This window comes from Bos taurus, chromosome 10 (genome assembly GCF_002263795.3).
Source record: "Bos taurus isolate L1 Dominette 01449 registration number 42190680 breed Hereford chromosome 10, ARS-UCD2.0, whole genome shotgun sequence".
Taxonomy (NCBI): Eukaryota; Metazoa; Chordata; class Mammalia; order Artiodactyla; family Bovidae; genus Bos; species Bos taurus.
Window position 1 is genome coordinate 43,310,615 of NC_037337.1, and position 27,507 is coordinate 43,338,121.

At 36.1% G+C, this 27,507-nt stretch overlaps 1 protein-coding gene across 2 annotated transcripts in view; it reads right to left on the reverse strand.

The window, feature by feature from the left end:
* Nucleotides 1-765: 765 nt before the first annotated feature.
* The window catches only part of MAP4K5 (mitogen-activated protein kinase kinase kinase kinase 5), a 126,891-nt gene continuing 100,149 nt past the window's right edge, over nucleotides 766-27,507 (reverse strand). The window contains exons 22-33 of one of the 2 annotated variants that reach the window (XM_005211730.5): nucleotides 26,832-26,911; nucleotides 26,473-26,533; nucleotides 23,299-23,301; nucleotides 23,101-23,215; nucleotides 22,708-22,766; nucleotides 21,543-21,646; nucleotides 19,674-19,851; nucleotides 15,138-15,206; nucleotides 12,411-12,503; nucleotides 9,701-9,771; nucleotides 5,079-5,134; nucleotides 766-2,379 (exon numbers count right to left, since the gene is read on the reverse strand). In XM_005211730.5, coding sequence (XP_005211787.1) covers nucleotides 2,292-2,379; nucleotides 5,079-5,134; nucleotides 9,701-9,771; nucleotides 12,411-12,503; nucleotides 15,138-15,206; nucleotides 19,674-19,851; nucleotides 21,543-21,646; nucleotides 22,708-22,766; nucleotides 23,101-23,215; nucleotides 23,299-23,301; nucleotides 26,473-26,533; nucleotides 26,832-26,911 — 977 coding nt within the window. In that variant the 3' untranslated portion in view covers nucleotides 766-2,291. The remainder of the gene's footprint in view (nucleotides 2,380-5,078; nucleotides 5,135-9,700; nucleotides 9,772-12,410; nucleotides 12,504-15,137; nucleotides 15,207-19,673; nucleotides 19,852-21,542; nucleotides 21,647-22,707; nucleotides 22,767-23,100; nucleotides 23,216-23,298; nucleotides 23,302-26,472; nucleotides 26,534-26,831; nucleotides 26,912-27,507) is intronic. The other variant, NM_001191128.1, reaches the window with a different exon arrangement.

Consider the following 27,507-nt stretch of genomic DNA (forward strand, 5'->3'; position numbering starts at 1 on the left):
AAAAGACCCTGACGCTGGGAAAGATTGAGGGGACGACAGAGGATGAGATGGTTGGATGGCACCACCGACTCAATGGACATGGGTTTGGGTGGACTCTGGGAGTTGGTGATGGACAGGGAGGCCTGGCGTGCTGCAGTTCATGGGGTTGCAAAGAGTCGGACACGACTGAGTGACTGACCTGAACTGAACTCCTGATTCACAGTTGCAAATTCATCTTTCCAAAAATACTTTTTCTTTTGACGTTTTTTTTCTTTCTTCATAGTCTATTTCCTTTAGGTGCTTTTCCCCTAATTGTTTGCTCTCTCTCATGTAAGAGGCTTCTTTGGATGTTTCATAACTCCTGGTTGTTTAATCATTTTTAATAGCATGGGACTAAAAGAATAACTGCAAGTCCGGATGCATGCGTGAGGTGGTGGGCACATTAACTATGATTTTCATTGTAGAGTTATCCAGCTGGGCAGTTTAGCCAGGCCATGTCTGATGTCAGGATCTGTTTAGGTCTTTTCATTTGCACTGGTCAGATGGCACAGAGAAGACTCTTCCAATATTGTTGGATGGGAAGATCTGGCAGCCAGGATTCAGAGAGGAGGAGGATGTTGGTCTTTGTAAACACAACATGACTATTTCCTGTTTTGTGTAGGACTCCCTGACATCTATCGTATCCAGTGTCCTTCAGTCCAGAGGCCCCATTTAACATAACCAAAATAAACAGTGACACACTTACTGAAATCATATATACATTTTAAAAGGACAAAACTTTATATATTTCATTTGCATAACATTTTATTGTTTGCATATTGCATAGCAAAAGGAACAGAGTCACAAGACTCATGGTCTGGCTCAATCACTAACTTGCTGTGTGAACTGGGTAAGTCTCAACCTTGCTAACCCCTTATTTCCTCATCTGAAAAATGGAGATGATGATCATACCTACTATGTGGGATCACTACAGACTGAATGAGATAGTTACACTGTCTTCCTCTCAAGGACCTGCTCAAAAAGAATCCATACTTTGTTACTATTAACCCCTTGTTCATCATCTCAAAGGTAACTGTTAAACATATTAAGATAATAGGTACCAATGTGATGCTTTAATTTTTAATATTAACAATAGCAGAAAGGAAGAAAACTCAAGAATGGCCCTATCCTTTCCTATCTTTAGAATACTAGTTTTTATAATACTTATTTTATACTATCCCATCAGGAATTAAATTTCATTTAAAGATTTTTTTCTTAAACCTACTCAAAATGAAGATCTATGTATGGTAAAAAACTGAAGAATACATGTGTAGTTGCTTTACATTTTCTCCTCTGGCATAGTATATGTAAAATATATATCATGGGCAGTTAAATACTTTCCCCCTCTACATTAGGGATGGTAATATATATGAAGATTAATTTCTTATGCCTTATCCCTAATGTAAAAAAAAATCACAGGTATATTATACTGCTTGTCAAGAATACATACACACGGTAGGCACATCTAGACAGACACACTCCTTCTAACAATATTTCGACCATCATCATTATCTTCTGTATGACCCCCTACAACTATATGTAGTTGAAAACAGAAAACTCCCTTTTAAGGCAATTCTGGATAATAATATTACAAAATACTTGTGTTAAATAAAATTGCATGTATGTACTGAACCTCCAAACACAGCCTTTAACCCCTCAAAGTACTAGTCTTAAAAAGTAAACAAAATTTTTACACATTATAAAAAAATTTAAGCTGCTCTGCAACCCTCCTTTACTAAAAGTTAGATACATTACACCACTCCAGCAAGAGATTAATAAATAAGGATTAAATATTCTATTTTACAAAAACATACAGAATGGCCAATGTAAAAGTGAAAGGCTTATCTGATAATTTCTTTATCAAATTATGTTCATTAAGAAGGAATAAAACATGGTATAAAATGAGAAAACTGTCACTAAATTTACCTATCTGAAGATAATCACAAGTTGTTATCTAAAAATATCAATGGCACCCTTGTTACAAACATTATTTTTTTTTTAAAAGACTGTGTTTCCTGGAACTAGAGGACTATTTGTCTCATAGCTTTTATTAAGCAAACTTGAAAAAAACCACCACATAGTGGCAAGAGATAGAATAGCTGTTTCCAGCTACAGAAAATACTGAATCCTACCTTAAAGTACAGATCATTTGAGATATAACTCATAACAATTAAAGCAAATCATAGTATAGTTTGTACTGAATTTCCTCAAGATATTTTTCCTTTCAGTGGAGTATATTCATTTTCCTGTCATTTGAGACCAGTTTCTGTTGCTTAGTAACTATTTTCATGTCCAGCCAAGATGTAAAGATTGCTGTGTGCAGTAGGATTTTCTGTTGGTCTACTTTCCAAAACAACAACCCTGCAATTAAATCAAAACAAAAATCTCGTTAGAGTAAGAAAAGAGATTTTATCTTCAAATACTAACATCAAACTGGGAGAGAAGAATATCACTGTTCATGTTCACATAAGATTACAGAGATCATAGATAGTCAAATTGAGCTTTATGTTTTATAGCTTAAAAACAAAACTGAGTAAGAATTGATGGATTTATGAATGTGAAAGTGAAAGTGCAAGTCGCTCAGTTGTGTCCAACTCTTTGTGTCCCCATGTAGTCCATGGAATTCTCCAGGCCAGAATACTGGAGTGGGTAGCCTTTCCCTTCTCCAGGGGATTTTCCCAACCCAGGGATCGAACCCAGGTCTCCCGCATTGCAGGGGGATTCTTTACCAAGCTGAGCCACAAGGGAAGCCCAAGAAGTGGAGTGGGTAGCCTATCCTTTCTCCAGCGGATCTTCCCGACCCAGGAATCAAACTGGAGTCTCCTGCATTGCAGGGGGATTCTTTACCAAGCTAGCCACAAGGGAAGCCCAAGGATATTGGAGTGGGTAGCCTATTCTTTCTCCAGTGAATCTTCCTGACCCAGGAATCAAACTGGAGTCTCCTGCACTGCAGGGGGATTCTTTACCAACTGAGATATCAAAAATACTGAAAATGTTTCAGGAGAGTCTCATCTTATTCTAACCCAAATCAAATTTGCTTACTCATACATGTAAACAAAAGTATAATAAAGCTTTAGAATATACATGAACAACAAGGGGCTGGAGGAAGGCTTAAGAGAATAAAATGGAGTTTTAAGAGATACCTACTCACACAGATCTTTAAGATATCTGAAAAGAATAGTTTTAAAAACTATGAAGTGGGGCCATCTCCCTTGTCGCTGGAGCAAGGGCAGGGAAAGAGTTCAATGAAAGGACCAATAGGAAGAAAACCCAAAAACCAATCAAGTGTCATTATCATAGGTTCTAAACTGTAGGAAGATAGGTTTGAGAACAAAATAAAAAATAATATGCCCATGCAGAAAAAAAAGTCTAGAAAGGGAAATGCGAGGGGGGAGTTGCATAATACTGTGCATTTTTCTAGTGCAGAAATTTCCTACAACTAGCATATTATTACCTTTTAAATGAAAACAACAGAAAAGTTATATATACTTGAATTATGCATTATAAAAAACAGAAGGGGAAAATAAAATTACCCATAATTCAACTGCCCATTATTAATATTCTACAGTTAGTTTTCTTTCCTCCTAGACACTAATACCTATATTTAAACAATATAGTGTAACAAATCTCTTTAAAAATTAAGACAAAAACTTTGGTTAAGATACATATCTTAAAATCAAGGAGATTCTCAAGTAAGAAGATAACCAGGACAAGGCAATGGTTTGAGAAAAGTAGTTTTTTAGGGCAAACAGTGACAGAAAATGGAAAAACAATATAGACAAAAAAGGGAATAGGTGAAAGAGAAAATTCTAGAGGAAGGAGTAGGAAGGAAACAAGTAACTATAAGAAATGCCTTCTGATGCCTATCCTCTATGAAAAGGAACTTTCTCTTACTGTATTTTACTGGAGTGCCAGGATCACTGGATGATGTACAATTCTTTTGTCAGCCCTTCCTTTTGGAGAAGGAAAGAGCCTCCCATTCTAGAGTCATTTACCAGATGGTCCTCAAATTCTTTCTTTGCAGGACTAGTTGCCATGCTCTGTGGACTTCCCTTTACTACTAAGGTAGCTGTCATTTCCCCAAAATCCTTTTTCTCCTTACAAAAGTCTCTTTAAAATTTTTATGGAGGTATAACTCCAATTCTCCCCTTAAGTGTATAATATTTAAGCAATGATTGTGACTAGACTGAACTTGAAGACCAGAGGTCTTGATCTTTTGCTGCAGTTAACAACTCTTGGTGGGAAAAATAGGTATTTTACTCATTGTAGAGGTATACAATATAGATTCTGAAGAACAAAAGGTATAAGTTTTTTTCATAAGAGGGCATAGTTTTAGAACCTATCTTTCACTTTGATCACAGAGACCACATAATTCCTTCTGCTTTAGAACGAGCTCAGAGACTGAGTCAAATATCTTCTGATATATAAAGTTAAAGTCACAAGGTGCACATTCCGTTGGATTTATGCAGTAACAGTTAACAGAAGTTAACATGCCAGGAAGAAATGATAAAAGACCCACAAATGTATCATGCAACTAGGGACATAGATATCTGTGTTAACACATTCTGCCTGGGCTGAGAGTAACTATCTCTAGAATCATGATCCTCACACACTAATGAAAGCTTCCTTAACTGACTAATTAAAATATTTCTCTCTTAATAAAGATACGGGGAAATTTCTCTAAGATTCTGAGGCCTCTAAGAGTTTCATTTAACATACACAAAAATAAATGAAAACACCAAACAAAAACAAACACGTAAATGCAGAGTGGCTACCAGAGGGAAGAGGTAGGGGTGGAGGGAGAGCGAAACGGGTAAACGGGGTCCACTGTGCGCTGATGGAAGGAAACTGAGCTTCTGGTGGTGAGCACACTGAACAGTGCAGAACTAGAAATACACAGCTGCACATATGAAACATAAATATTCTAAACCAACCTACTTCAAGAAAATAAATAAACACATTGAAAAAAAGAGTTTTGTTTGAAATATAATCAGAGGTGACAGTGTAAATAAAAATACAATTGCTGAACTCCTTTGGTAATAAAACAACCAAACTATTACCTGTCTGATCCTAATAAGCGGAAAACTCTTGTTTCATCTGAAATCTCCTGGGTAACCTATGAGAGAAAACACCCATCAGTAATATCTTATTCCCCATATTATTTAAATAATAATTTAAAAATCATTTGGCTAGAGCAATTATTGATTAGAATCATAGTTTTTGATAGTTTTTGATTCCATTCTTCAAATGGAAAAAATTTTAGTTAAGTTTTTCTGAACTGCTTATTATTAGAAACAAATCATCATGTATGGGGTATGGGCCAGGCACTTTACTTAGAACTCTTTATGATATGTACTATCATTCCCCTATTATTAAAGACTCAGAGAACTAATGTAACTTGGGAGAGCCAAGATTTGAATATAAGTCTGCTAGACTGCACAGCCCCTACAGCGCAGATGCTTGAGGTAGCGTCTCATGGCCCACCTGATTTCAGCAGAGCTCAGACAGACTCCCATGCACCAGTGTCTTACATCTGTGTACTGGTGGTATTCCTCTGCTCTGTCTTCTCCAAAACTAAAGAAAGTGCTCAGACAGGCACAGCTACTATTCCAAAGTGTGGGTAGTTTATACTTCTGGGGGCAACTCTTCACTAACAGGGGCCAGCAGCCGGTGTGTAAACACACTTGTGTCTCCATCTTAGAGTGAGCTAAATCTGAGCTATGTCCCACACTGTCCCTCAGTAGTCCCTATGGGATTTATTAAATATGCTTTTGTTGGCTTTCTGCCTTTCTCTGTGGTCCTCACTTTATCACTTGTTTTCTGGTATCTACTCACAAATACACTACTTGCCACTTGGATCCTTCTTTCAGGGTCAGCTTTTGGAGGAACCCAAACTATGACAATGTAAATATAAAATAAGTATTAAAAATATCATTAAAAATAAAAAAATGTTATTTCATTTTTGGGGGCTGTGCTGGGTCTTTGCTGTTGTGTGGGCTTTTCTCTAGTTGTGGTGAACGGGGGGCTACTCCCTAGTTACACATTCTTCTCACTGTGGTGGCTTCTTCTGTTTTGCAGCACGGGTTCTAGGGCATGTGGGCTTCAGGAGTTGTGGCTCGCAGGCTCTAGAGCACAGGCTCAGTAGGTGTGGCACATGGGCTTAGTTGCTCCATGGAATGTAGGATCTTCCTAGATCAGGGGTTGAATCTGTGTCTCCTGCACTGGCAGGTGGATTCTTTACCACCATTCTGAGCCACCAGGCAAGTCCTGGAACTAATGAACTTGAATCAAGAAAATAAATCTGGTGCTATACTAAGTGGAGTTATTTTCAGAGTATTAAGTTCAGAAATGTTCCAATCACTGTGGACTGGAGTGGCTGAATATTACATTATGATCATTCTGTTGCTGCTGCTGCTAAGTCACTTCAGTCGTGTCTGACTCTGTGTGACCCCATAGATGGCAGCCCACTAGGCTTCCCCGTCCCTGGGTTTCTCCAGGCAAGAACACTGGAGTGGGTTGCCATTTCCTTCTAGCTAGGCCCAAATTGAAGGATGAGAGCAAAACCAAAAAGAAAAAGGTAAGCAAGATGACTTAGCAGAAGAAGCAGAATTCACATTTGATGTAGTGAAGTATTCCCATCTCTTTAAGAACTTTCCACAGTTTATTGTGATCCACACAGTCAATGGCTTTGGCATAGTCAATAAAGCAGAAACAGATGTTTTTCTGGAACTCTCTCGCTTTTTCGATGATGCAGTGGATGTTGGCAATTTGATCTCTGGTTATTCTGCCTTTTCTAAATCCAGCTTGAACATCTGGAAGTTCACGGTTCACATATTGCTGAAGCCTGGCTTGGAGAATTTTGAGCATTACTTTGCTAGCGTGTGAGATGAGTGCAATTGTGCAGTAGTTTGGGCATTCTTTGGCATTGCTTTTCTTAGGGACTGGAATGAAAACTGACCTTTTCCAGTCTTGTGGCCACTGCTGAGTTTTCTAAATTTGCTGGCATATTGAGTGCAGCACTTTCACAGCATCATCTTTTAAGATATGAAATAGCTCAACTGGAATTCCATTACTTCCACTAGCTTTGTTCGTAGTGATGCTTCCTAAGGCCCACTTGACTTCACATTATAGGATGTCTGGCTCTAAGTGAGTGATCACACCATCGTGATTATCTGGGTCATGAAGATCTTTTTTTGTGTAGTTCTTCTGTGTATTCTTGCACCTCTTCTTAATATCTTCTGCTTTTGTTAGGTCCATACCATTTCTGTCCTTTATCGAGCCCATCTGTGCATGAAATGTTCTCTTGGTATCTCTAATTTTCTTGAAGAGATCTCTAGTCTTCCCCATTCTGTTGTTTTCCTCTATTTCTTTGCACTGATCACTGAGGAAGACTTTCTAATCTCTGTATGCAGGTCAGGAAGCAACAGTTAGAATTGGACATGGAACAACAGACTGGTTCCAAATAGGAAAAGGAGTACATCAAGGCTGTATATTGTCACCGTGCTTGTTGCTGTTGCTGCTAAGTCGCTTCAGTCGTGTCCGTCTCTGTGCGACCCCATAGACAGCAGCCCACCAGGCTACCCCGTCCCTGGGATTCTCCAGGCAAGAACACTGGAGTGGGCTGTCACTTATATGCAGTGTACATCATGAGAAACGTTGGGCTAGATGAAGCACAAGCTGGAATCAAGACTGCCGGGAGAAAAATCAGTAACCTCAGATATGCAGATGACATCATCCTTATGGCAGAAAGTGAAGAACTAAAGAGCCTCTTGATGAAAGTGAAAGAGGAGAGTGAAAAAGTTGGCTTAAAGCTCAACATTCAGAAAACTAAGATCATGGCATCCGGTCCCACCATTTCATGGCAAGTAGATGGAGAAACAGTGGAGACAGTGGCAGACTTTATTTTCTTGAGCTTCAAAATCACTGCAGATGGTGACTGCAGCCATGAAATTAAAAAGATGCTTACTCTTTGGAAGAAAAGTTATGACCAACCTAGACAGCATGTTAAAAAGCAGAGACATTACTTTGTCAACAAAGGTTCGTCTGTCTAGTCAAGGCTATGGTTTTTCCAGTAGTCATGTATGGATGTAAGAGTTGGACTATGAAGAAAGGTGAGCGGCGAAGAATTGATGCTTTTGAACTGTGATGTTGAAGACTCTTGTGAGTCCCTTGGACTGCAAGGAGATCCAACCAGTCCATCCTGCAGGAAATAAGTCCTGAATGTTCACTGGAAGGACTGATGTTGAAGCTGAAACTCCAATACTTTGGCCACCTGGTGTGAAGAACTGACTCACTGGAAAAGACCCTGATGCTGGGAAAGACTGAAGGTGGGAGAAGGGGACGACAGGATGAGATGGTTGGATGCCATCACTGACTTGATGGACATGAGTTTGAATAAGCTCCGGGAGTTGGTCATGGACAGGGAGGCCTGGCATGCTGCAGTCCCTGGGGTCACAAAGAGTTGGACATGACTGAGCGACCGACCTGAACTGACAGTGAAGTATATTCTACAGATTTCTAACCACAGGACTGACACAATGAAAACAGCACTTAAGGACAATTAATCTTATGACAGTAAAGAGGCCTGTAGGCTTCATTAAATGCAGCATTCTGGTGACATTTAGTGACATAGGTCAGTAACTAGATAAACTGAAGACAGCTGATTTATGTCATTTTTACTTGGTAGCATTCTAATTCTGCACTCATATAAGAGGTGGGAATAGTTATAAGTCCATAAATTTGTGAGACCTTGGTGTAAAAGAACTACATAGGTACTCACACAAATGGGAAACATTTTTGCTAGAATTAATCTCTTAAGGTGGGAGCCTAAGTCCTATCTCCTACATGAAATGTATCCTGATGATCTCAGTAGAAGAGATTTTTGAAAACCCTTCACATCTAGGCTCTGCCACTGAACTAGCTCTGTAACTCTCGTTAAGTTAGTTAACCTCTCTGCCTGTAAAATAGGGAATATGAACAATATCTAATCTTACTCTGTCATGCCTTCCTCCAGGGGATCTTTCCAACACAGGGAATAAACCCAGGTCTCCCACATTGCAGGTGGATTCTTTACTGTCTGAGCCACCAGGGGAGCCCAACCTTACTTTGAATGGTACTTAAAAACCCTACTATTCTACTTGCCTTCAATAAACTAATATTTGTAAAGTGCCTGGAACATAGACATCACAAGGGTTTGATATTATTCATAATTATATTCATTATGTCTTCAATGCTATAATAACAACAGCATCCTAAATGTATATGGTACGCAATAAATACTTAGTGAGCAAATTTTCTTAGATTTTCCTTAGTCCTGTGATTCAACACATATTAACTTAGAATTTTAAATATAATATTAAGAAAGAAGCTCCACAGTTGTAGACTATAGAGAAGGCTTATTACCTTTAGAAAAGTTTAGTAAGCTTAGTGACCATATTTATAAATTACAAATAAGAGGACTGAAATTGTGTAAACTCATGTTTGACTATTCCTTTGGCCACTGAGAATACAATAAATACAAAACTGGATATTTTCTGAAGGGAAAACACTGGCAATTTTGTTCTACCGGCACTAAAGGCACTAAACATAGCAATATGGGTTCAGAGAGAAAATGCATAAAATGAATATTGCAACAATTAAAATCTTTAGTGAGAATCCCTGGAGATAATTAGAGAAATCTTACCTCATCTGATTTGAAGCTTTTACCCTGCATTCCGTGTTTCCAAAAAGCCAATACACTGTCTTGAAGGCATACTAAAAAGGATAAAGGGAGATCAGGAGTAAAATAAGGCACAGAGCACTGCATTATACATTTTCCCTGACTGTTTTTATTTATTTATTTATTTTTTTCCCTGACTGTTTTTAATCAGTGATAATATAAGGTTACTTGGTGCAAAATTCCACTGTCTAGATCATTAGTTCCCAACATTTTTGTGGCTAAGACATGCCAAAGCTCAAATAATGTATTGAGGCAGTGTCACAGAAGTTTTCTTAAGATATATTATAACAAGCATTTATTTAAAAATGGGCTTCTGATGAGTGGATATCAGCACATTAATTTTTCTTTCATATACTATCTTTTGTCTTATCAGTTCAGTTCAGTTCAGTTGCTCAGTCATGTCCGACTCTTTGTGACCCCATGAATTTTGTCTTATAAGGCTAAATAAAATAATAAGAACATATAATTGCTTTTTTGGATAAAAGACCTGACTATTTAAATACTATCATATATTTAGAAGTAGCTATTAAGGAAGCATCTTTTATTTATGCTCATATTTTCCCTAATGCAAAATTAATTTTCAAAAATAAACCTGTCTCAAAATTTAACCATACATGAATATTTCTGATCTGTGAACCAGTTCTTATTGGAGGGGCTAGGCACTCTCAGCTACAATACTCCCCACTCTTACCCCAGCCCTATCAGGCCTCTGGAGTCCCCTGGAACATTGCCCTGGGCTTGTGGGACCTGCTGCCCACAAGAGTGTTCACAGATCTGAGCCAAGCTTGCTCACCTTCTTGATGGCTTTGGATTCAGGAATGACCCACTTTAGGAGGGCCCAAAGTGTGGCCACCCCATGACATGCCATGTCCCCTCCTGCTCCTCATCCATCTCCCACAATTCCCTGAGGTGGCTGAAGGCTGAAAGGAAACCTGTTCTCCCTGTGCCTTGTCCATTTCTGTGTCTTGCCTGGCACCAAGCACAGGTCTGGACCCACTGAGGCACCCACATGGGGTCACTTCATGGTTTACAGAGTGGCAGGGATCCCAATTTGGGGGTGGGGGGCAGCAGGCCTCTGGTCCTTTCCTGGCCAGAGGCTGGAGTGAGTGAGGGAGTAAGAATGAGGGAAAGAACCAATTTAATTGTTGAAGAGTTAGCCATATGCCCTGTACCAGTAAAGGTGATGAGAGAAAGTGATTGAAATTTATTATACCTTTTACTGAATACTGACTCTAAAAAGTTAATGTAAAAATATTCTGGAGACATAATTTACCTCAATAAACATAATTTTACAGTGACAAATTATACAAATTTCACTAACCACGAAATGAAAAAACAGGTAGTGGCTTTATTTTTAAAAGGTGTCTTAAAAGGACTCTTTTTCCCTATGAGCATCCTTGGAATTATTCCAAGATTCACTGGAAAGAAGAGATTGTAGCCTAGGAGGAACAAACTTTTGTATAACAACTAAAATTTCCCAAAACGTCCGGCACATATGAGAAAGTTGAGGTACAAGTGTGTTTCACTTAAAATTAAGAGAATCTAAAGATCTACATGTTGGAATCTCTATTGAAAATATTAAATCTTAGGAATTAGTATGCAATATCCAGAATACAAAGGAGTAAAAGAAGAAACTATTTCCAAAATTCCTTTTGTCATAGCATTACAGAAAGTTTAGGTTTTCTGCTTAAGAAGATTAAAATTTCCAATCATAAGCAAATTATTTATATGTGAGATGTTTACCCAGAGGGATAAGGCAAAACTTTGAGACAGGGCAAAACTGCATTTGAGAAACCATTAAAATATTAAAACAAACAGAAAATTTTCTAAATAGTGAGAAACATGTTTTTAAAAGTTATATACATTTAATTTTAAAATACACATTTTTTATGGCCTAAATAAAAATCAATTTTGATTAACTGTTTTTGACTTATGGTAGAATCATATTATAGACTATTCAAAATGTTCCCACCTACAGTAGTTTTTCATAAGTCCTATTACCGCTGAGGAAAATAGTTACTGACATTAATCAGTGAGGATGCAAAAAATAATAAAATATAATTTTTTTTATCATAACATCAATGATATTACAGAGTTAAACACTCATTGACGAGGAAGTAAATTCAAATGGCATAGCAGTATTTTCCAGATTCTGTGGAAAACTAGCTATTACATTTAAATAGACCTAAAAGCAAAACCACCAACACACACCAATCAGAATCTTACATGGCAAAGAATTTTAACACTGTTAATCACATCACACAAATACCTTCATGATTTGGAAAGTACTGGAAGAAGTATAATTTACTTGATGCAGCAAAGGGAACAATATGTGGAAATTTAAGAAATGATTTCAGGTTTTAAATATTCAGGAAACAACAATAAAAGATTATTATGGTCCAGACCTGCACTGTCTAATAGGATAGGAACAAGCCACATGTGGCTATTTACATCAAATTTTAAATTAATTAAAATAAAAAAAATTAAAATGTAGCACCAGCCATGTTTTAAATGCTTAACAAGTATGATTAATGACTATTGTATTTACGAACACAGAGAACATTTCTATATCAAAGAAATGCCTATGAGACCGTGCTGGTGTAGGTAACCGTTAAGAACAGAAGGAACAAAAAACCAAGCTCTCTAAATGCATTATTTTAAAACGGAGACTTACCTACAGATTCGATGCGAAAATCAAAACTTAGCTCAGAGGCCAGTTTCTTACTTGATTTTAGTTTTCCTTGTAGATTTACAATTTTTACAAATTCTTAAAAAAGAAAAAACAAGTCAAGACTGGAAATACAAATTTGTTAAAACAAATGTAACTTGATATATGGATTTTACATGGATACTTTACATGGATATACATGAGTTTTTACCTTTACCTTACCTTAATAAAGTTAAATTGTTTCTCTTGATTCAAGCATGCTCAGTGAAAAACTGTCATTGATATGTTCTATATAAGTAAGGCCTCCTTTGTAAATGGCAGCTCTGTTACTATTTTTTTTTTTAAACACAGTTATTCAACACTAACATTCTGATTTTTTTTAAAGTGCAGTGTTTCTTTAATAGTGGTTAACTTGATGCCTAAATATTCAGCAATACGAGTTGATTTTTTTTCCCCTTACAAATTACATAACATATATGTAATATAGCAGTATTCTTAACTTTAGTCTGTGACTAACATCCTACAGAAGTACGAGGGACAAAAAGATAGTACTCTCAAGAGTCAATTTCTTTATCAGTAAACTGTGATCAGTAAACAGTAAACTGTGGGATACACAGTGTATGTGAATAATTCTATTTCCCTTTCGCCCATTTGTTTTTTAATTTAACCTTCTTAGCTCTGACTTGCAAGATGTTTTCTCTCTGCAAACTTCCTCATTTGTCTATCATGATTTGTGATTATAGGCCTATCTCTATTGCTGCTTGGTAAAACTGCTTTATACTGTATAGTTGACAAATAATTTTTTCTGCTCCCTTAAGAGAAAAAAAACTAACTGAAGAAAGTCAACTTCCCATTTACCATGAATAGCTGGGAAATGGAAGGCTTAGTTAATCAAAGGTTTAAAAATTTTTTGACAAAATATATAAATGAACAAAATGAATAATAAATCCTTGGATGGCTCAGAAGGTATTTAAGGGTTTAATGTTAAAGGTTAAACATTATTACCGTTAAATTCTGATCATCTCTTTATCTGATTAATCAGTACTGAGCTTTCTACTTGTTTTGAGTAAAAAAGAATTCACTGAATTCACTTAAAAGTAACCAAAAAACACTCTAATCTTATCAATATTCAAAGAATCAAAAATACTTAAGGGATAGTGGGAAAATGAAACATTGTGGGATTTGGTTTACTTATCTATAATATTAGATGATCTTTATGAGTCTATAAGGCAAATCCAAAAGGGAATGCTTTAGAAAAGAGAAATTAAGACAAAAATACGGCAAATTCAGTAGTGAAACAATTTTAAAAATAACCCTAAGCATCAAAGAGAAGCTTTAATAATTTTCAAATACTGGAATGAATCAAACCACAGAGAATATTGCCAAGTTTCAAATATAATTCCAAGTCTGGGAGAATTTTACTTGCAGGATTCATTGCATTCAAGTAAAGCAGATTTTAGGAATCAGAGTGCTTTGTTTGAAAAACTGAAAAAAACCTGTTAGAAGTTTTTCTGCTTCTTCACTGCATATATAGCACAATATACATCTATCAATAACATCTCTCCCTACATTAAAAGAATTACAACTACAGGTAAAGATCTCAAATCTATTTGTAAATTAGAATATTACACTGACAGGATTCTAAAAGTTTATGTTATATAAGTGATCATATTAGTATAATCTTCTATTTTTTCATTAATTACAATGATTTATGAAAAAACTCTCAGAATAGTTTATACAGAATTTTACCCCAAGGTTATCGCAAACTGTTCTAATTATCGTTGTCCCTTGGTATCCATGGGGGATTGGTTCCTGTACCCATCAAAGAGATCGAAATTCATGGATGCTCAAGTCCCTTGGGCATATAAAATGGCCTAGTGTTTGCATATAACCTATACATATCTCTCCATAGTTTAATATTTTATAATATTTTTTATTGAAATATAGCTGATTTACAATATTGTGTAAGTTTCAGGTGTACAGCACACCAATTCAGTTATATATACGTATATATGTGTGCTCAGTCACTTCAGTTGTGTCCAACTCTTTGTGATCCTATAGACTGCAGCCCACCAGGCTCCTCTGCCCATGAGAGTTTCAAGGCAACACTGGAGTAGGTTGCCACACCCTCCTCCAGGGGATTTTCCTGACCCAGGGATCAAACTGGCATTTCCTTCCTCTCCTTCACTGCAGGCAGATTCTTTCCCACTGAGCTATGGGGGAAGCCCATGTATGTGTGTGGGGGTATATACATATCTTTTCAGATTCTTTTCCCTTATAGGTTAGACATAATATTGAGTTATATATTGTGCTATGTAGTAGGTCCTAGATTACTTATAATACAGTAACACAATGTAAAAGCTGTATAAATAATTGTCAGGCACTCAGCAAATTCAGGTTTGTTTTGTGAGCTTTCTGGAATTTTTTTTTCTGAATATTTTCAATCCATGGTTGATTGAATAAAGGATGTGGAACCCATGGATACAGAGGGTCGACTGGACAATGTTTCCAAGTAGGCCAAACAAAATAAAGAAAAAGGTCACAGAGGACAGTACTGACAAACAGATCAATTAATTAATTACTATATATGTAAATAATTTACGTTTTTCATCAATAAAACACGGCTACTTAAGGTGGAAAGTCAAAATCTACTCTACTGATTCTATTAGAATCTAGTTCATGAAAAGGTATATCAAGTAGTATACTTAGAATAAACTTTAAAATAGTACTTACTGTCCAAACACACTAAAACAGTATCTCTCTCCAACTGTGTTACATGAATGGAATCTAACTGCTGGTTGCCTTGGAGGGAAAAGGAAAACAAGGTTACAGTTATATAATATGCTTTAAAAATTAGAACTTAGAAAAGAAACACAAATTCTGATTTTTTTTCTTTGAAGTTTAACACAAAAAATTATATTTTGTAATTGTCTTCTCAAAAAAATGTATATAAGTCAATTTAAAAAACAAAGTCTTAAGCAAGGCTAACTGAGAAAGGCTCAATATTATATTTAATTAATACCTCGGAGAGTTCCAGAAAGGTATATTACAAAAATAAAATGAAGCAAATGGTAAATATGGGGAAGGAAGATGCATGTTATATAGCGATTAGATTTTGCTCTGCATTTTATAGTAGCCAATGACAAGATGAAAACAAGATCAGTCAGGTGGGTCACAGTGTCTCTGAGATAAAAAAAAAAAAACAAGAAGTCAGTAATTCAGAAAAAGCAAAAGTACTAATGAAACTATGATCAGAGAGCAATTTTTCTGGTTATTGGGGTGTGAGTGTAAGTTCGATTCAGTTCAGTTCAGTCGCTCAGTCGTGTCCGACTCTCCGTGACCCCATGAATCGCAGCACGCCAAGCCTCCCTGTCCATCACCATCTCCCGGAGTTCACTCAAACTCACGTCCATCGAGTTGGTGATGCCATCCAGCCATCTCATCCTCTGTTGTCCCCTTCTCCTCCTGCCCCCAATCCCTCCCAGCATCAGAATCTTTTCCAATGAGTCAACTCTTCGCATGAGGTGGCCAAAGTACTGGAGTTTCAGCTTTAGCATCATTCCTTCCAAAGAAATCCCAGGACTGATCTCCTTTAGAATGGACTGTTTGGATCTCCTTGCAGTCCAAGGGACTCTCAAGAGTCTTCTCCAACACCACAGTTCAAAAGCATCAATTCTTTGGCACTCAGCTTTCTTCATAGTCCAACTCTCGCATCCATACATGACCACCAGAGAAACCATAGCCCTGCCTAGATGGACCTTTGCTGGCAAAGTAATGTCTGCTTTTCAATATGCTATCTAGGTTGGTCATAACTTTCCTTCCAAGGAGTAAGCGTCTTTTAATTTCATGGCTGCAGTCACCATCTGCAGTGATTTTGGAGCCCAAAAAAATAAAGTCTGATACTGTTTCCACTGTGAGTGTAGGTTGGAGTTCCTTTATTAACAGGACACCAGTTGACATAATGAACAATATTGTCAACAGTATCTTTGCAGGAAGCAACTTTCACTACTTGGCTGATAAACATCTGCTAATGTAAGTGATGACATTTTTGCAAAACATTTTTGGTAAAACTATTTTAGCCACTCAGATTGCATGAATGGCCTAGGTGAAATCATGCAAAGATTTTAGATTATTTAGAGCAGTCATTCTTAACTACATCTTTTGGGAAAACCCATAGATCCTCTCCCTTAAAAACTGCACATCTGAGCATAAACACAAAATCTTACACATTATTTTGGGGTATTTGTGGACATTCCAAAATCCATATATAGTGAAGAATCCAGATGTACAGAATTGGTAAAGTGTTGTTTCTCAGGCAATATTCCAAAAAAAAAAAAATAGCTTTTCAACAGTTAGAACTGGACATGGAACAACAGACTGGTTCCAAATAGGAAAAGGAAAAGGCTGTATATTGTCACCCTGTTTATTTAACTTATATGCAGAGTACATCATGAGAAACGCTGGACTGGAAGAAACACAAGCTGGAATCAAGATTGCCGGGAGAAATATCAATAACCTCAGATATGCAGATAACACCACCCTTATGGCAGAAAGTGAAGAGGAACTCAAAAGCCTCTTGATGAAAGTGAAAGTGGAGAGTGAAAAAGTTGGCTTAAAGGTCAACATTCAGAAAACGAAGATCATGGCATCCGGTCCCACCACTTCATGGGAAATAGATGGGGAAACAGTGGAAACAGTGTCAGACTTTATTTTGAGGGGCTCCAAAATCACTACAGATGGTGACTGCAGCTATGAAATTAAAAGACGCTTACTCCTTGGAAGGAAAGTTATGACCAACCTAGATAGCATATTCAAAAGCAGAGACATTACTTTGCCAACAAAGGTTCGTCTGTCTAGTCAAGGCTATGGTTTTTCCCGTGGTCATGTATGGATGTGAGAGTTGGACTGTGAAGAAGGCTGAGCGCTGAAGAATTGATGCTTTTGAACTGTGGTGTTGGAGAAGACTCTTGAGAGTCCCTTGGACTGCAAGGAGATCCAACCGGTCCATTCTGAAGGAGATCAGCCCTGGGATTTCTTTGGAAGGAATGATGCTAAAGCTGAAACTCCAGTATTTTGGCCACCTCATGCAAAGAGTTGATTCATTGGAAAAGACCCTGATGCTGGGAGGGATTGGGGGCAGGAGGAGAAGGGGACGACAGAGGATGAGATGGCTGAATGGCATCACTGACTCGATGGACGTGAGTCTGAGTGAACTCTGGGAGTTGGTGATGGACAGGGAGGCCTGATGTGCTGTGATTCATGGGGTCGCAAAGAGTCGGACATGACTGAGCGACTGATCTGATCTTATTGTGTGCTGATGATAATTACTAAGCACCATCCTTGGAGAAAAGGATACTGCAACAATTAATCAAAATAAGACTAAGAGAGTCTTGGAGTAGGAGTTCATTTTAATTGTTAAAACTGCTGTCAAGTCAAGGTATGGTCTCAGCAATCAACATAGCTGGGAGATAGATTAGCAATCATTTGTGAAAACGGAGAACCTAATAAGGACAATCTCTGCTTTAGGGTGATTTGAATGTATACCCTCAGAGTTCTGGCTCTCCTTGGGAAGCAATTTTGGGTCTGCCATAATTTTAGCCTAGATTGTGTTATAAGTGGATAGAACAGTATACCTCTGGCATTAAAAAGCAAACAACAACTCCTGAACCTCACCCCTGCAAATTCACAAAAGGACTCATTGAATGCCCAGCCTTAAACAATGTAACCTCCTAATACAAGATACAGAAGAAAGTGGTTTGCAAATTTACATTAATCATATGAAATATGAAATAACTTTCTCTACACTATTATTATATATGAACAACTTATAAACAAGTTGAGGCTGTCTGCCAAACATGATCTTGGTTTTAAAATGAATGGACCTATAACCCTTCTTTTTAGCAGTAAGTATCTAATAGGAACACATTTCTATTTGGCTTGCTTATATTTCATGATAATAAAACAATGCTATTTGCACCTTCCTGTTAGCTATACCATGAGAGTATGCATCTAACTCAACCAAAAGCATTAACAAATTAGAAAGAAAAATGAGTGCGGGGGGGGGGGGGCGGGGGGGGGGCAGAGCGGGGGGGCGGGGAGAGTGGAGGATGGGGGGAGGGTAAAGAATATATTCCTATTTTATTCTACTGGAAATTAGCATCTGGTGCACAAAAACAGTGATAATAGTCCAAGGCATGCTGGAACTGACTTGTATTGGACTCATAAATTTTCAGAAATTTTGCAAGTTAAATGACATTAAGCTGGTATTTTGAAATTGGCTGTGGTGAGAGTGTTTATACCACAGAAACAGGCAACTGCTATAAACGAGGCTTCTCTGCAGCCCAAGAGTCTGTTGTTGAACATTTACTAGGACACCAATAGGTCATACTGATTCTTATCCTGAAAGTGACATTAGTGCAGTTCTACATTAACTTCAGTAGCTGGGATGTATAAAGAGTTCTTATAATGTAGCCTAAAGATCATCAAAAGCCAAAGATATTTAGTAAGAACTTATGATAACTTATAATAGACTTCTTCTCAAGATGATAAAGAAAAAGGGGCCAGTAATGAAACAGTTATAACTAAAGCTTGCTTGACTTCATATGTAAAAATGGCTTGATAAACCTGGGGTGACAATACACAAGTACAACAAAAACAGTAAACGGGCAGAATGAAGACCTTCATTTTACTAATTTTTAACATAAATTCTTGACTGATTTGTTCCAATTTTAAAGTTTGAAAATAAACCTCCCAATCTTTTTAGAGCTTTCACTGAGACATGTTTGATAAAATTCTAGGCTATCAAACCATTCTCAGAAAACGCAAGAGATATAATATTCCCTGTAACTTTAAATGGTAATGCTTGGAGGCCACACATGAGAAGCTTCTATTTAAGTCTGAAAAGTACTAGAACTCAATGGTTTTAGGAAGTGTAGGGGGAAAAACTGATTTAAAAAAAAGTGAATTTCTTTGCTTGAGAAGTTGATAAAATCTGAAAACTATCTTAGAAAACTTATTTATTTAGTAACTCCAAATATTAACTGACAACAACTAAGACTTTTAACTGCTGGGAATCACTAAAATTTTTCTTGGTAAAATACTTTGTATGTATCAAATTGCCTCTGGCAAACAGAGATCATAAACTATATGTACATGATCCTCTGTGCTTACTTGGGAAACTCTACTAGAAAGCCCATGCAGGTTGAACCTGTTCTGCTTCTTCTATAGACAAAAGCATTAATACTTTAACATAAAGTAAAAAACACTTACCAGCACCAATTTCTGTAAACCATGAGGATGCAGAGTTCAAATTGATTGTCTCAAACTGAACTACCTGATTTAATTCGGTGCCTTTGCTAATAGCTACACAGACCATAGGATATTCTTGTTCTGGTATTACCAGCATTTCAAAAACATTCAAAGGACTTGGCAAAGGAAAATCAAAGTGCTGCAAGAAAAAAGGAGCATAATTTAGAAACAATCTTCTCATTCATTCTGTTGCTGAATAAATTCAACAGAAAGGCTTTCATTTTCTTGATTGATCTGATTCTAAGAAATGACTCCCTCTTACTGGCACAAAAACAAACATACAGATCAATGGAACAGAATAGAGAGATTAGAAATAAATCCACAGACCTATGGTCAACTAATTTACAACAAGGCAGCATTATGAAAGTGGGACAGCCTCATGTAAATCAATAAGGTTAGAATACTCCCTCTTACCATATACAAAAATAAACTCAAAATAGCTTAAAGACGCACAAAAATTGTAGCAATATTTTCTTAGATCAGTCTCCTAAGTTAAATAAAGAAATAAATAAAAACAAAAATAAACAAATAGGACCTAATCAAACTTAAAAGCTTTTGCATAGCAAAGGAAACCATAAATAAAACAAAAAAGAAAATGTACAGAATGGGAGAATATATTTGTAAATAATGTGACCAACAAGGGCTTAATTTCCAAAGTACATATACAGTTCATATAACTCGAATATCAAGAAAAGAAAAAACCCAATCAAAAAATTGGCAGAAGACCTAAATAGACATTTTCCCAAAGAAGACATACAGATTGCTACTAAGCACATGAAAAGATGCTCAACACTGCTAATTATTAGAGAAATACATATCAAAACTACAATGAGGTACCACCTCACACAAATCGTAAAGGCCACTATTAAAAAGTCTAGAAATAATAAATGCTGAGGAGGGTTTGGAGGAAAGAGAACACTCCTACACTACTGGTAGGAATGTAAATTGGTATAGTCACTATGGAGGTTCCTTAAAAAACAGAAAAGTGAGCTTCCATATGAACCTGCAATCCTACTCCCGGAATACCCTGGAAAAGATGAAACTAAAAGATAGACGCGCCCCAGCATTCACAGCAGCACTATTTACAACAGCCAAGACATGGGAACAATCCAAGTGCACATCAACAGATGACTGGCATAAGACGTGCTGTATATATTCAATGGGATATTATTCAGCCATAAAAAGAATGAAACACTGCCACTGCAGCAACATGGATGGACCTAGACAATATCATGCTTAGTGAAGTAAGTCAGACAAATAATATATGATATCACTTATATGTGGAATCTAAAAAACAATACAAATGAATCTATATACAAAACAGAAACAGACATAAAAAACAAAGAAAGGGAGTGGGCAATGGATAAATAAGAAGTCTACATATACAAACTACTATACATAAAATACATAAGCAATAAGGATTTATTGTGTAACATAGGAATCTATATTTAATACCTTTAATAATCTATCATGAAAACAATCTGAAAAAAGAAATATACAACTGAACACTTTGCTCTATACCCGAAACACAATATAATACTTCAATTAAAAAAATGACTACATCTAAATGATCATGATAAGGATCAGTTTTCCATAAACATATATTTTAGAGAATTGGCCACATTCTTCTTTATGAGTGTGTTATTTCTGGAAGTTTATTAATATAAAATAAAGATGAAATCTTTAAAGTCTTAAGAACACAAAAGCCCCTAAACCAAATAAATACCTATAAACATGATCCTGGCTGGTAGCAATGGGATTCTACAATTTTAGGTTCAATTATACATTAGTGTTTTCTAAACAAGACAATGTAAACAAAGGAATATATACCTTTATCAACATGAATTTCTGCATTGGCTCATACCACTGAAGTAAAACAATTCCAGACTGTAAAGCTCCACAGAGGTATTTATGTCCCGTGTAAGGGTTTCTGACTGGAAAGAAACAAAACAGACACACCCAAAACACTGAATATTTTTATATGAAAACATAACGTTTAGCTAAAAGCAACTACTGAATTATACTCACCCAAAAGCTAACTCAGTTTTCTTTACAAAGGCAGTGCTGATACATTGTTGTTGCTCAGTTGCTAAGTCATGTCGGATTCTTTGTGACCCCATGGTCTGGACAACATTGGATAGTCTCAGGATGGGGAATAATCAGGCCATAAAGACCAACCATGCAATTTAGGGTAGGGGCTTTGGGTCATGCAGTATCACTTGACCTCCAGAAGGGCTAGATACTGAGGTCAGCCACGTGGGCAGTCGAGCATGCCTACGTGATAGAGCCCTAGTAAAACCTCTGAACGCTGAGGTTGTTGAGTAAGCTTACCTAGTTAGCAATGCTGTGTATTATCACACATCACTGCCTGAAAAGTAACACTATCCACACTCTATGGAGGACAACAGAAGCTCTGCATCTTGTATCTTTCCTGGGCTCTGCCCTATGCACATCTTCCTTTAGCTGATTTTAATCTATATCCTTTCCCTGTAACAAATCAAAGCCAAGAGTATAACCACTTTCAGCGATTTCTGAGTCATATCAGTGAAATTCTGACCATGAAGGTTATAATTGGTAAACTTATTATTGGTAACAGAAGTGAGAGTGGTCTTGTATGGACTGCTCCCTCTAACTTCAGAGTTGGCCAGAGTCCTGAAATAATAATGTTCATAAAGCACTACTTAATAACTGTTAAGTAAATAGTAAGTGCTAACTGAAAGCTAGGATATTAGCAGAGAAAGAGCCTTAGGGACTGTGGTTAAAAAAATCTGAGGAACATTGTGCTCCGAGAAAGCATCGGGTCAGGGCTATTATCTTCAAGCGCTTTTATGCCATGTCCCACTATACATTCCTGTGCTTCAGTGGCCCCTTAACTCCTTATTTAAAACGAATATAAAGCTTCCCTTCCTTTATTTAATACTCTAAGAACTTTACAGATAATTTTAAAGATGTTAAAAGTTCTAACCATTCAGTTTGAGAAATAGTATTTACTCACCTATGCAACATTTGTGGCAGCCCTTTGTATCAGGAATCTTTGTGGTTAAAGCAAACTTTCTGTAAACACAGGACAATATAAATGTACTCTACTACAGTGGTTCTCAAACAGTAAGTGATCTGTGAATCAGTTCCATCAGAATTAGTCAAGGAGCTTTAAAAAAAACCATCTTAAACTATGACTCCAAACTATATGATAGCATAGGTCTGAAGTGGGGCCTGGGAATTTATATCATAAAACACTTATCTTTTGAATTCTATATGACATTTACTTTAATGTAAACTACCTTTCAAAATTAAGACAAAGGAAGTTTTTCAGTGGGCAAGAAGACTGGTCGCTTTAAAAATAGACACTAATTCCCCTCACTCCCAGCAGAATCAAAATATTTAGTACCTTGGTAGTATGCGATCTGGAAACCTATGAGTTTGAATATGGGCAGCTAGTCCTGGTTTTTTGGCTTGTTCAAACAAAGCAATAAGATTATGAGAGTAGAGTTGAAAGGTTTTTCCTAAAAAAGAGAAACATGTTATTTTTATTAGAATTATTTAAAATATAGAAATATAATTTTCAAGCAAAAGAAATAATAATTACCTTCTAAAATGATTGAATCCAGACATGTTCCAAAAAGCCAAGCAAAATAGAAAAACATAAACAAAAATACATAGTTAGTACTACTTTGAAAGATAATAAGTAAAATAAGTTTTAGGGAAGTAACAGATAATTGTGTTTCCCAATACATTAATTAGATATATTTTGACTAACAGGTCAAAATTAGATATATTCTGACTAATAGGTGATCTGGACAGAATATATGTAAACCTTAATGAAGTGAACATAGAAAAAGAAATTGTTAAAACATTTTTGCAAAATAGGCTGAGTCACGATGATGCACATGTGATTATTTCAGTACAACATGGAAAACTATATAATCACTACATTATCTTTCTGAGCTACTCCTACTTATGAATAATCTACCACATAACCTTGGATTAAAACTGATTGTGAAAGAAGTGTTAAGATAACACTGAAATACTAAGAAAAGTAAAGCAAACTAATACTATATGCCATAGGATATAACAGGGCTACAAGTATGTGCTATCATTATTCAGGATAACTGGACTATGATTTCTATATCAAAACCACATATTTAATCCACATTAAAAAGGGGAAGATATGGTAAATATCTGACTCCTTACTATATATGACATGGTACTATAACAGTCCCAAATAGTATCTATCATTTTACTATGAGAAAACATGAAAAAGAGTGACTTTATCCTCACAATATTTTCTGTATCTTTTCAAAATGCAGCATTCTGCCTAACACTATACCACCCTTCCTTTCTCCAGACCCCTTTATATATAACTAGTTACCTAAGCAGCTAACACATGTACATGTATGTACACTCATGCACAGAAATGCAGACTCTTAAACAGAACGTTTTCTCTTATTGAGCAATGCTACCTATCTTCATTCAGTTCCACAGGTAATTTTAAGTAGAATTTGGAAATAACTAATTTATAGGCTAGCTTTTTCCTGCCTTTCTATAGTTATTTTATAAATATATAAAATGTACTCTGTGTGGCTTTTAAGCTTATTCACACAGACAGGTATATAAAAGTGGTTGGAGGAAAGTGACTCTATATGAATACAAATCAGAATTGTTAATTCAAATAGAATTAGGTTTATTTTCATAATATAATATGATATATTAATATTTTATTAGATAAAAGTAAAAAAAAATTGGGGGACTCAAAATCAAAGAGAATAAATAGTCATTTGAGGACCCTAGTTTTTAAAAAGACATTTGTGGAGAATCAAATAATATGCTCATTGTAAAAAGTGTCATTAGCTCAAATACACAAATTCCTGAAGAATCTCTACTAGGTGATGGTTAGTAGAAGAGTTTAAGTTATATATACTTACACACACATACTTAAAATTATGATAATGACATTTCTTACATTAGCCACAATTCATAATGAGTTAAAACTGTATCAGCACTGATGTTTTAAAGCATGAGTAGCTGAAAGGAATACTTAATAACAAAAAGTCTGACAGTACAGTAAATAATAGCTGGGATATTATCATCAGAGTATCAAACAAAACTGAAAAAAAATTAAGCAATGTTAAAATAACTTAGTTATTCAAAGTGGAGAAAGGCATGAGTGCTATTTTAACAGATGACAGCATTAGGATTAAGGAAAGAGAAAAATAATCAACTATCTTGTACAGTGGTCCCATCACAAGTATTGTTCCAGGACCCCCATGCAGATACCAAAATCTGAGGTTGCTGTAGTCCCTCATATAAAATGATGTCATGTAGCACTTGCATATAACCTATGCACACCCTTCCATATACTTTAAATTATCTCTAGATTATGTATAATACCTAATACAAGTAAATGTTATATAAATAGTGACCCAGTGCCTGGCAAATTTCAAGTTTTGTTTCTTTTTGGAATTTTCTAGAATTAAAAAAAAAAACAAAAAAACTTCTATCTGCAGTTGGTTGAAGCTGTACATGCAGATACAGAGAGCCAACTATACTATCAGAATGAAAGCAAGTAGCGAACCTTTAGGTAGCCACTTAAATCCAAAATGTAAGAAAACTGTTTTTGGCAGGTAACGACTGGGAAAAAAAAAAGCCTAAAACAACACCTGTCTATCCCCAACAAAACAAAAAGAGAAAAGCACAAACAACAAAATTAGAATAGACTGCTCCAAAACCTTTATGATTATTTTTAGGACTTTATAAAGTTTTAGTCCAAGTTGGCTAATAAATATCTGGTTCAGAATTCTGCCAGCGAACATCTCTAAGTCTTCACAGTTCACTAAGCACTCTTTACATCTCACTTAATCCCCCACAGCAATCCTGTGAGGTGGCTACTGTTACTAGCCTCCTCATGTTACAGTTAAGAAAACTGAGAGCAGCATCATGGATGGATTTAGAGATGATCACACTAAGTGAATTAAGTCAGAAAGAGAAAGACAAATACCATATGAATCACTTATATGTGGGATTTAATGTGACACAAAGAACCTATCTACGAAGCAGAATCAGACTCACAGAAGTAGAGAACAGACTCACTGGTTGTCAACAGGGAGGGGTGGTGGGGAAGGGTGGACTGGGAGTGTGGGCTTAACAGATGTACGCTATTACATACGGAATATATAAACAACAAGGTCCTACTGCATAGAGCACAGGGAACTATGCTCAATATCCTGTGATAAACCATAGAGGAAAAGAGCACGAAAAAGAATATACATGTGGAAAACTGAAATATTTTATAGCACAGCAGAAATCAATATATTGTAAATCAACTACACTTCAATTAAAAAAATTAAAAATAGATATAATTTATGAAAAAAAAAAGAAACCTAAGGCCGAGAGACAAGAGACGGTGACTGGCTCAAGATTAAAGAGAAGGAAGCAGCTGGATCCTCTGATTCCTTCCCGTCAACTGCTGATTCTCAGTGGAAGGCAGGGATGGGGGCAGGAGCAGAGACTGTGAAAGAGACGGCCTCAGGGGACAATCACTGTCAGCTGTGTAGCTCTTGGGCATGTGTGGGAAGTACAGCTTTAACTGACAACAGGGTTTCTTCCTATTCTACACCGGTCAAAAACACCTACAAGCCTTAAGGTTAACTATATTAGATTATAATTACCCTAAATAACAACACTTTAAAGTAATATATATTAGAATTACATTTCTCTGCTTGTCCATGGTTTATTTATCATATTATTTTCATCATATACATACCTGACAATGACATTAAAGTATTGTTGATGACATAGAGCCAAGTACATTTCCGTGGAAATAACTATTAAGAAAAAAGTAGATAATTAAAACCCTCTAATTTCATTCCCTTACCCCTCAACCTCCAAATTTCAACAGTCTGAGAGAGTAGAAAAATAACTATTTCTACCTTTCAGTAAATTATTACAACCTTACAGAAAAAAATCTTCATACATGAACATATAAAGAGTATAATTTCACCACTTTAAATATTTAAATCATAAAAATTAAAACTGGGGCCCATATAAATTGACCTAAAATTAAGATATTTCCTTTATTCAATTAGTCCAAGCTGATTTTTTGAGTTAAAACTCCTAAATTACCTGTTCCATCGTTGCCTCATGTAGTTCATTGAGATTCAATGTATAAATACCATCTTCAGTTCCGAAAATAATGTATTGATCTAAAATAGTTGAGATAAATCACCAGAATTTATTAACATTTTCTGAAATCATTCATTAAAATAATGGCCTTATATTTTAATGGTATTAAGAATTAGATAGCCACCCACCCATCCAAAGAAAAATTATTTTGTAAAACCCATGCTACCTTCTTTAATTCTTTCCCCAATTCTTCATTTTTTAAAAAGTAGATATATTGTTACTAACTCTGCTTTATATTACTATAAAATTTTTTAAAATGAAATTTTCATTACATGTCATCTTATTCAAACACAGTGAAAAAATAAGAAAGAAGTAAAACTGTTAACAGATGTCAATGGATTGTCAATGTATGCTAAAACTAGTCAGTGAAAGCTTGATGAGCAAGAGGATATTTATCAAGTCTCAATGTATCTCCATGCTAGCTACCTATCAATTATTTTGGGAAATTAATTAAGCAATTACTTAGGGAAAAATAGGAACTTGACAGAAGAGAAGGTTAGTGAACACCACCTTAACCAACTGGTCAATGTTAATGTCACTAGCACTTGGACAACTTGTTACCTAGTGCCTTCTGACATGATGAACTGAGAAGAGCACAAAAACACTTCTGTGATAT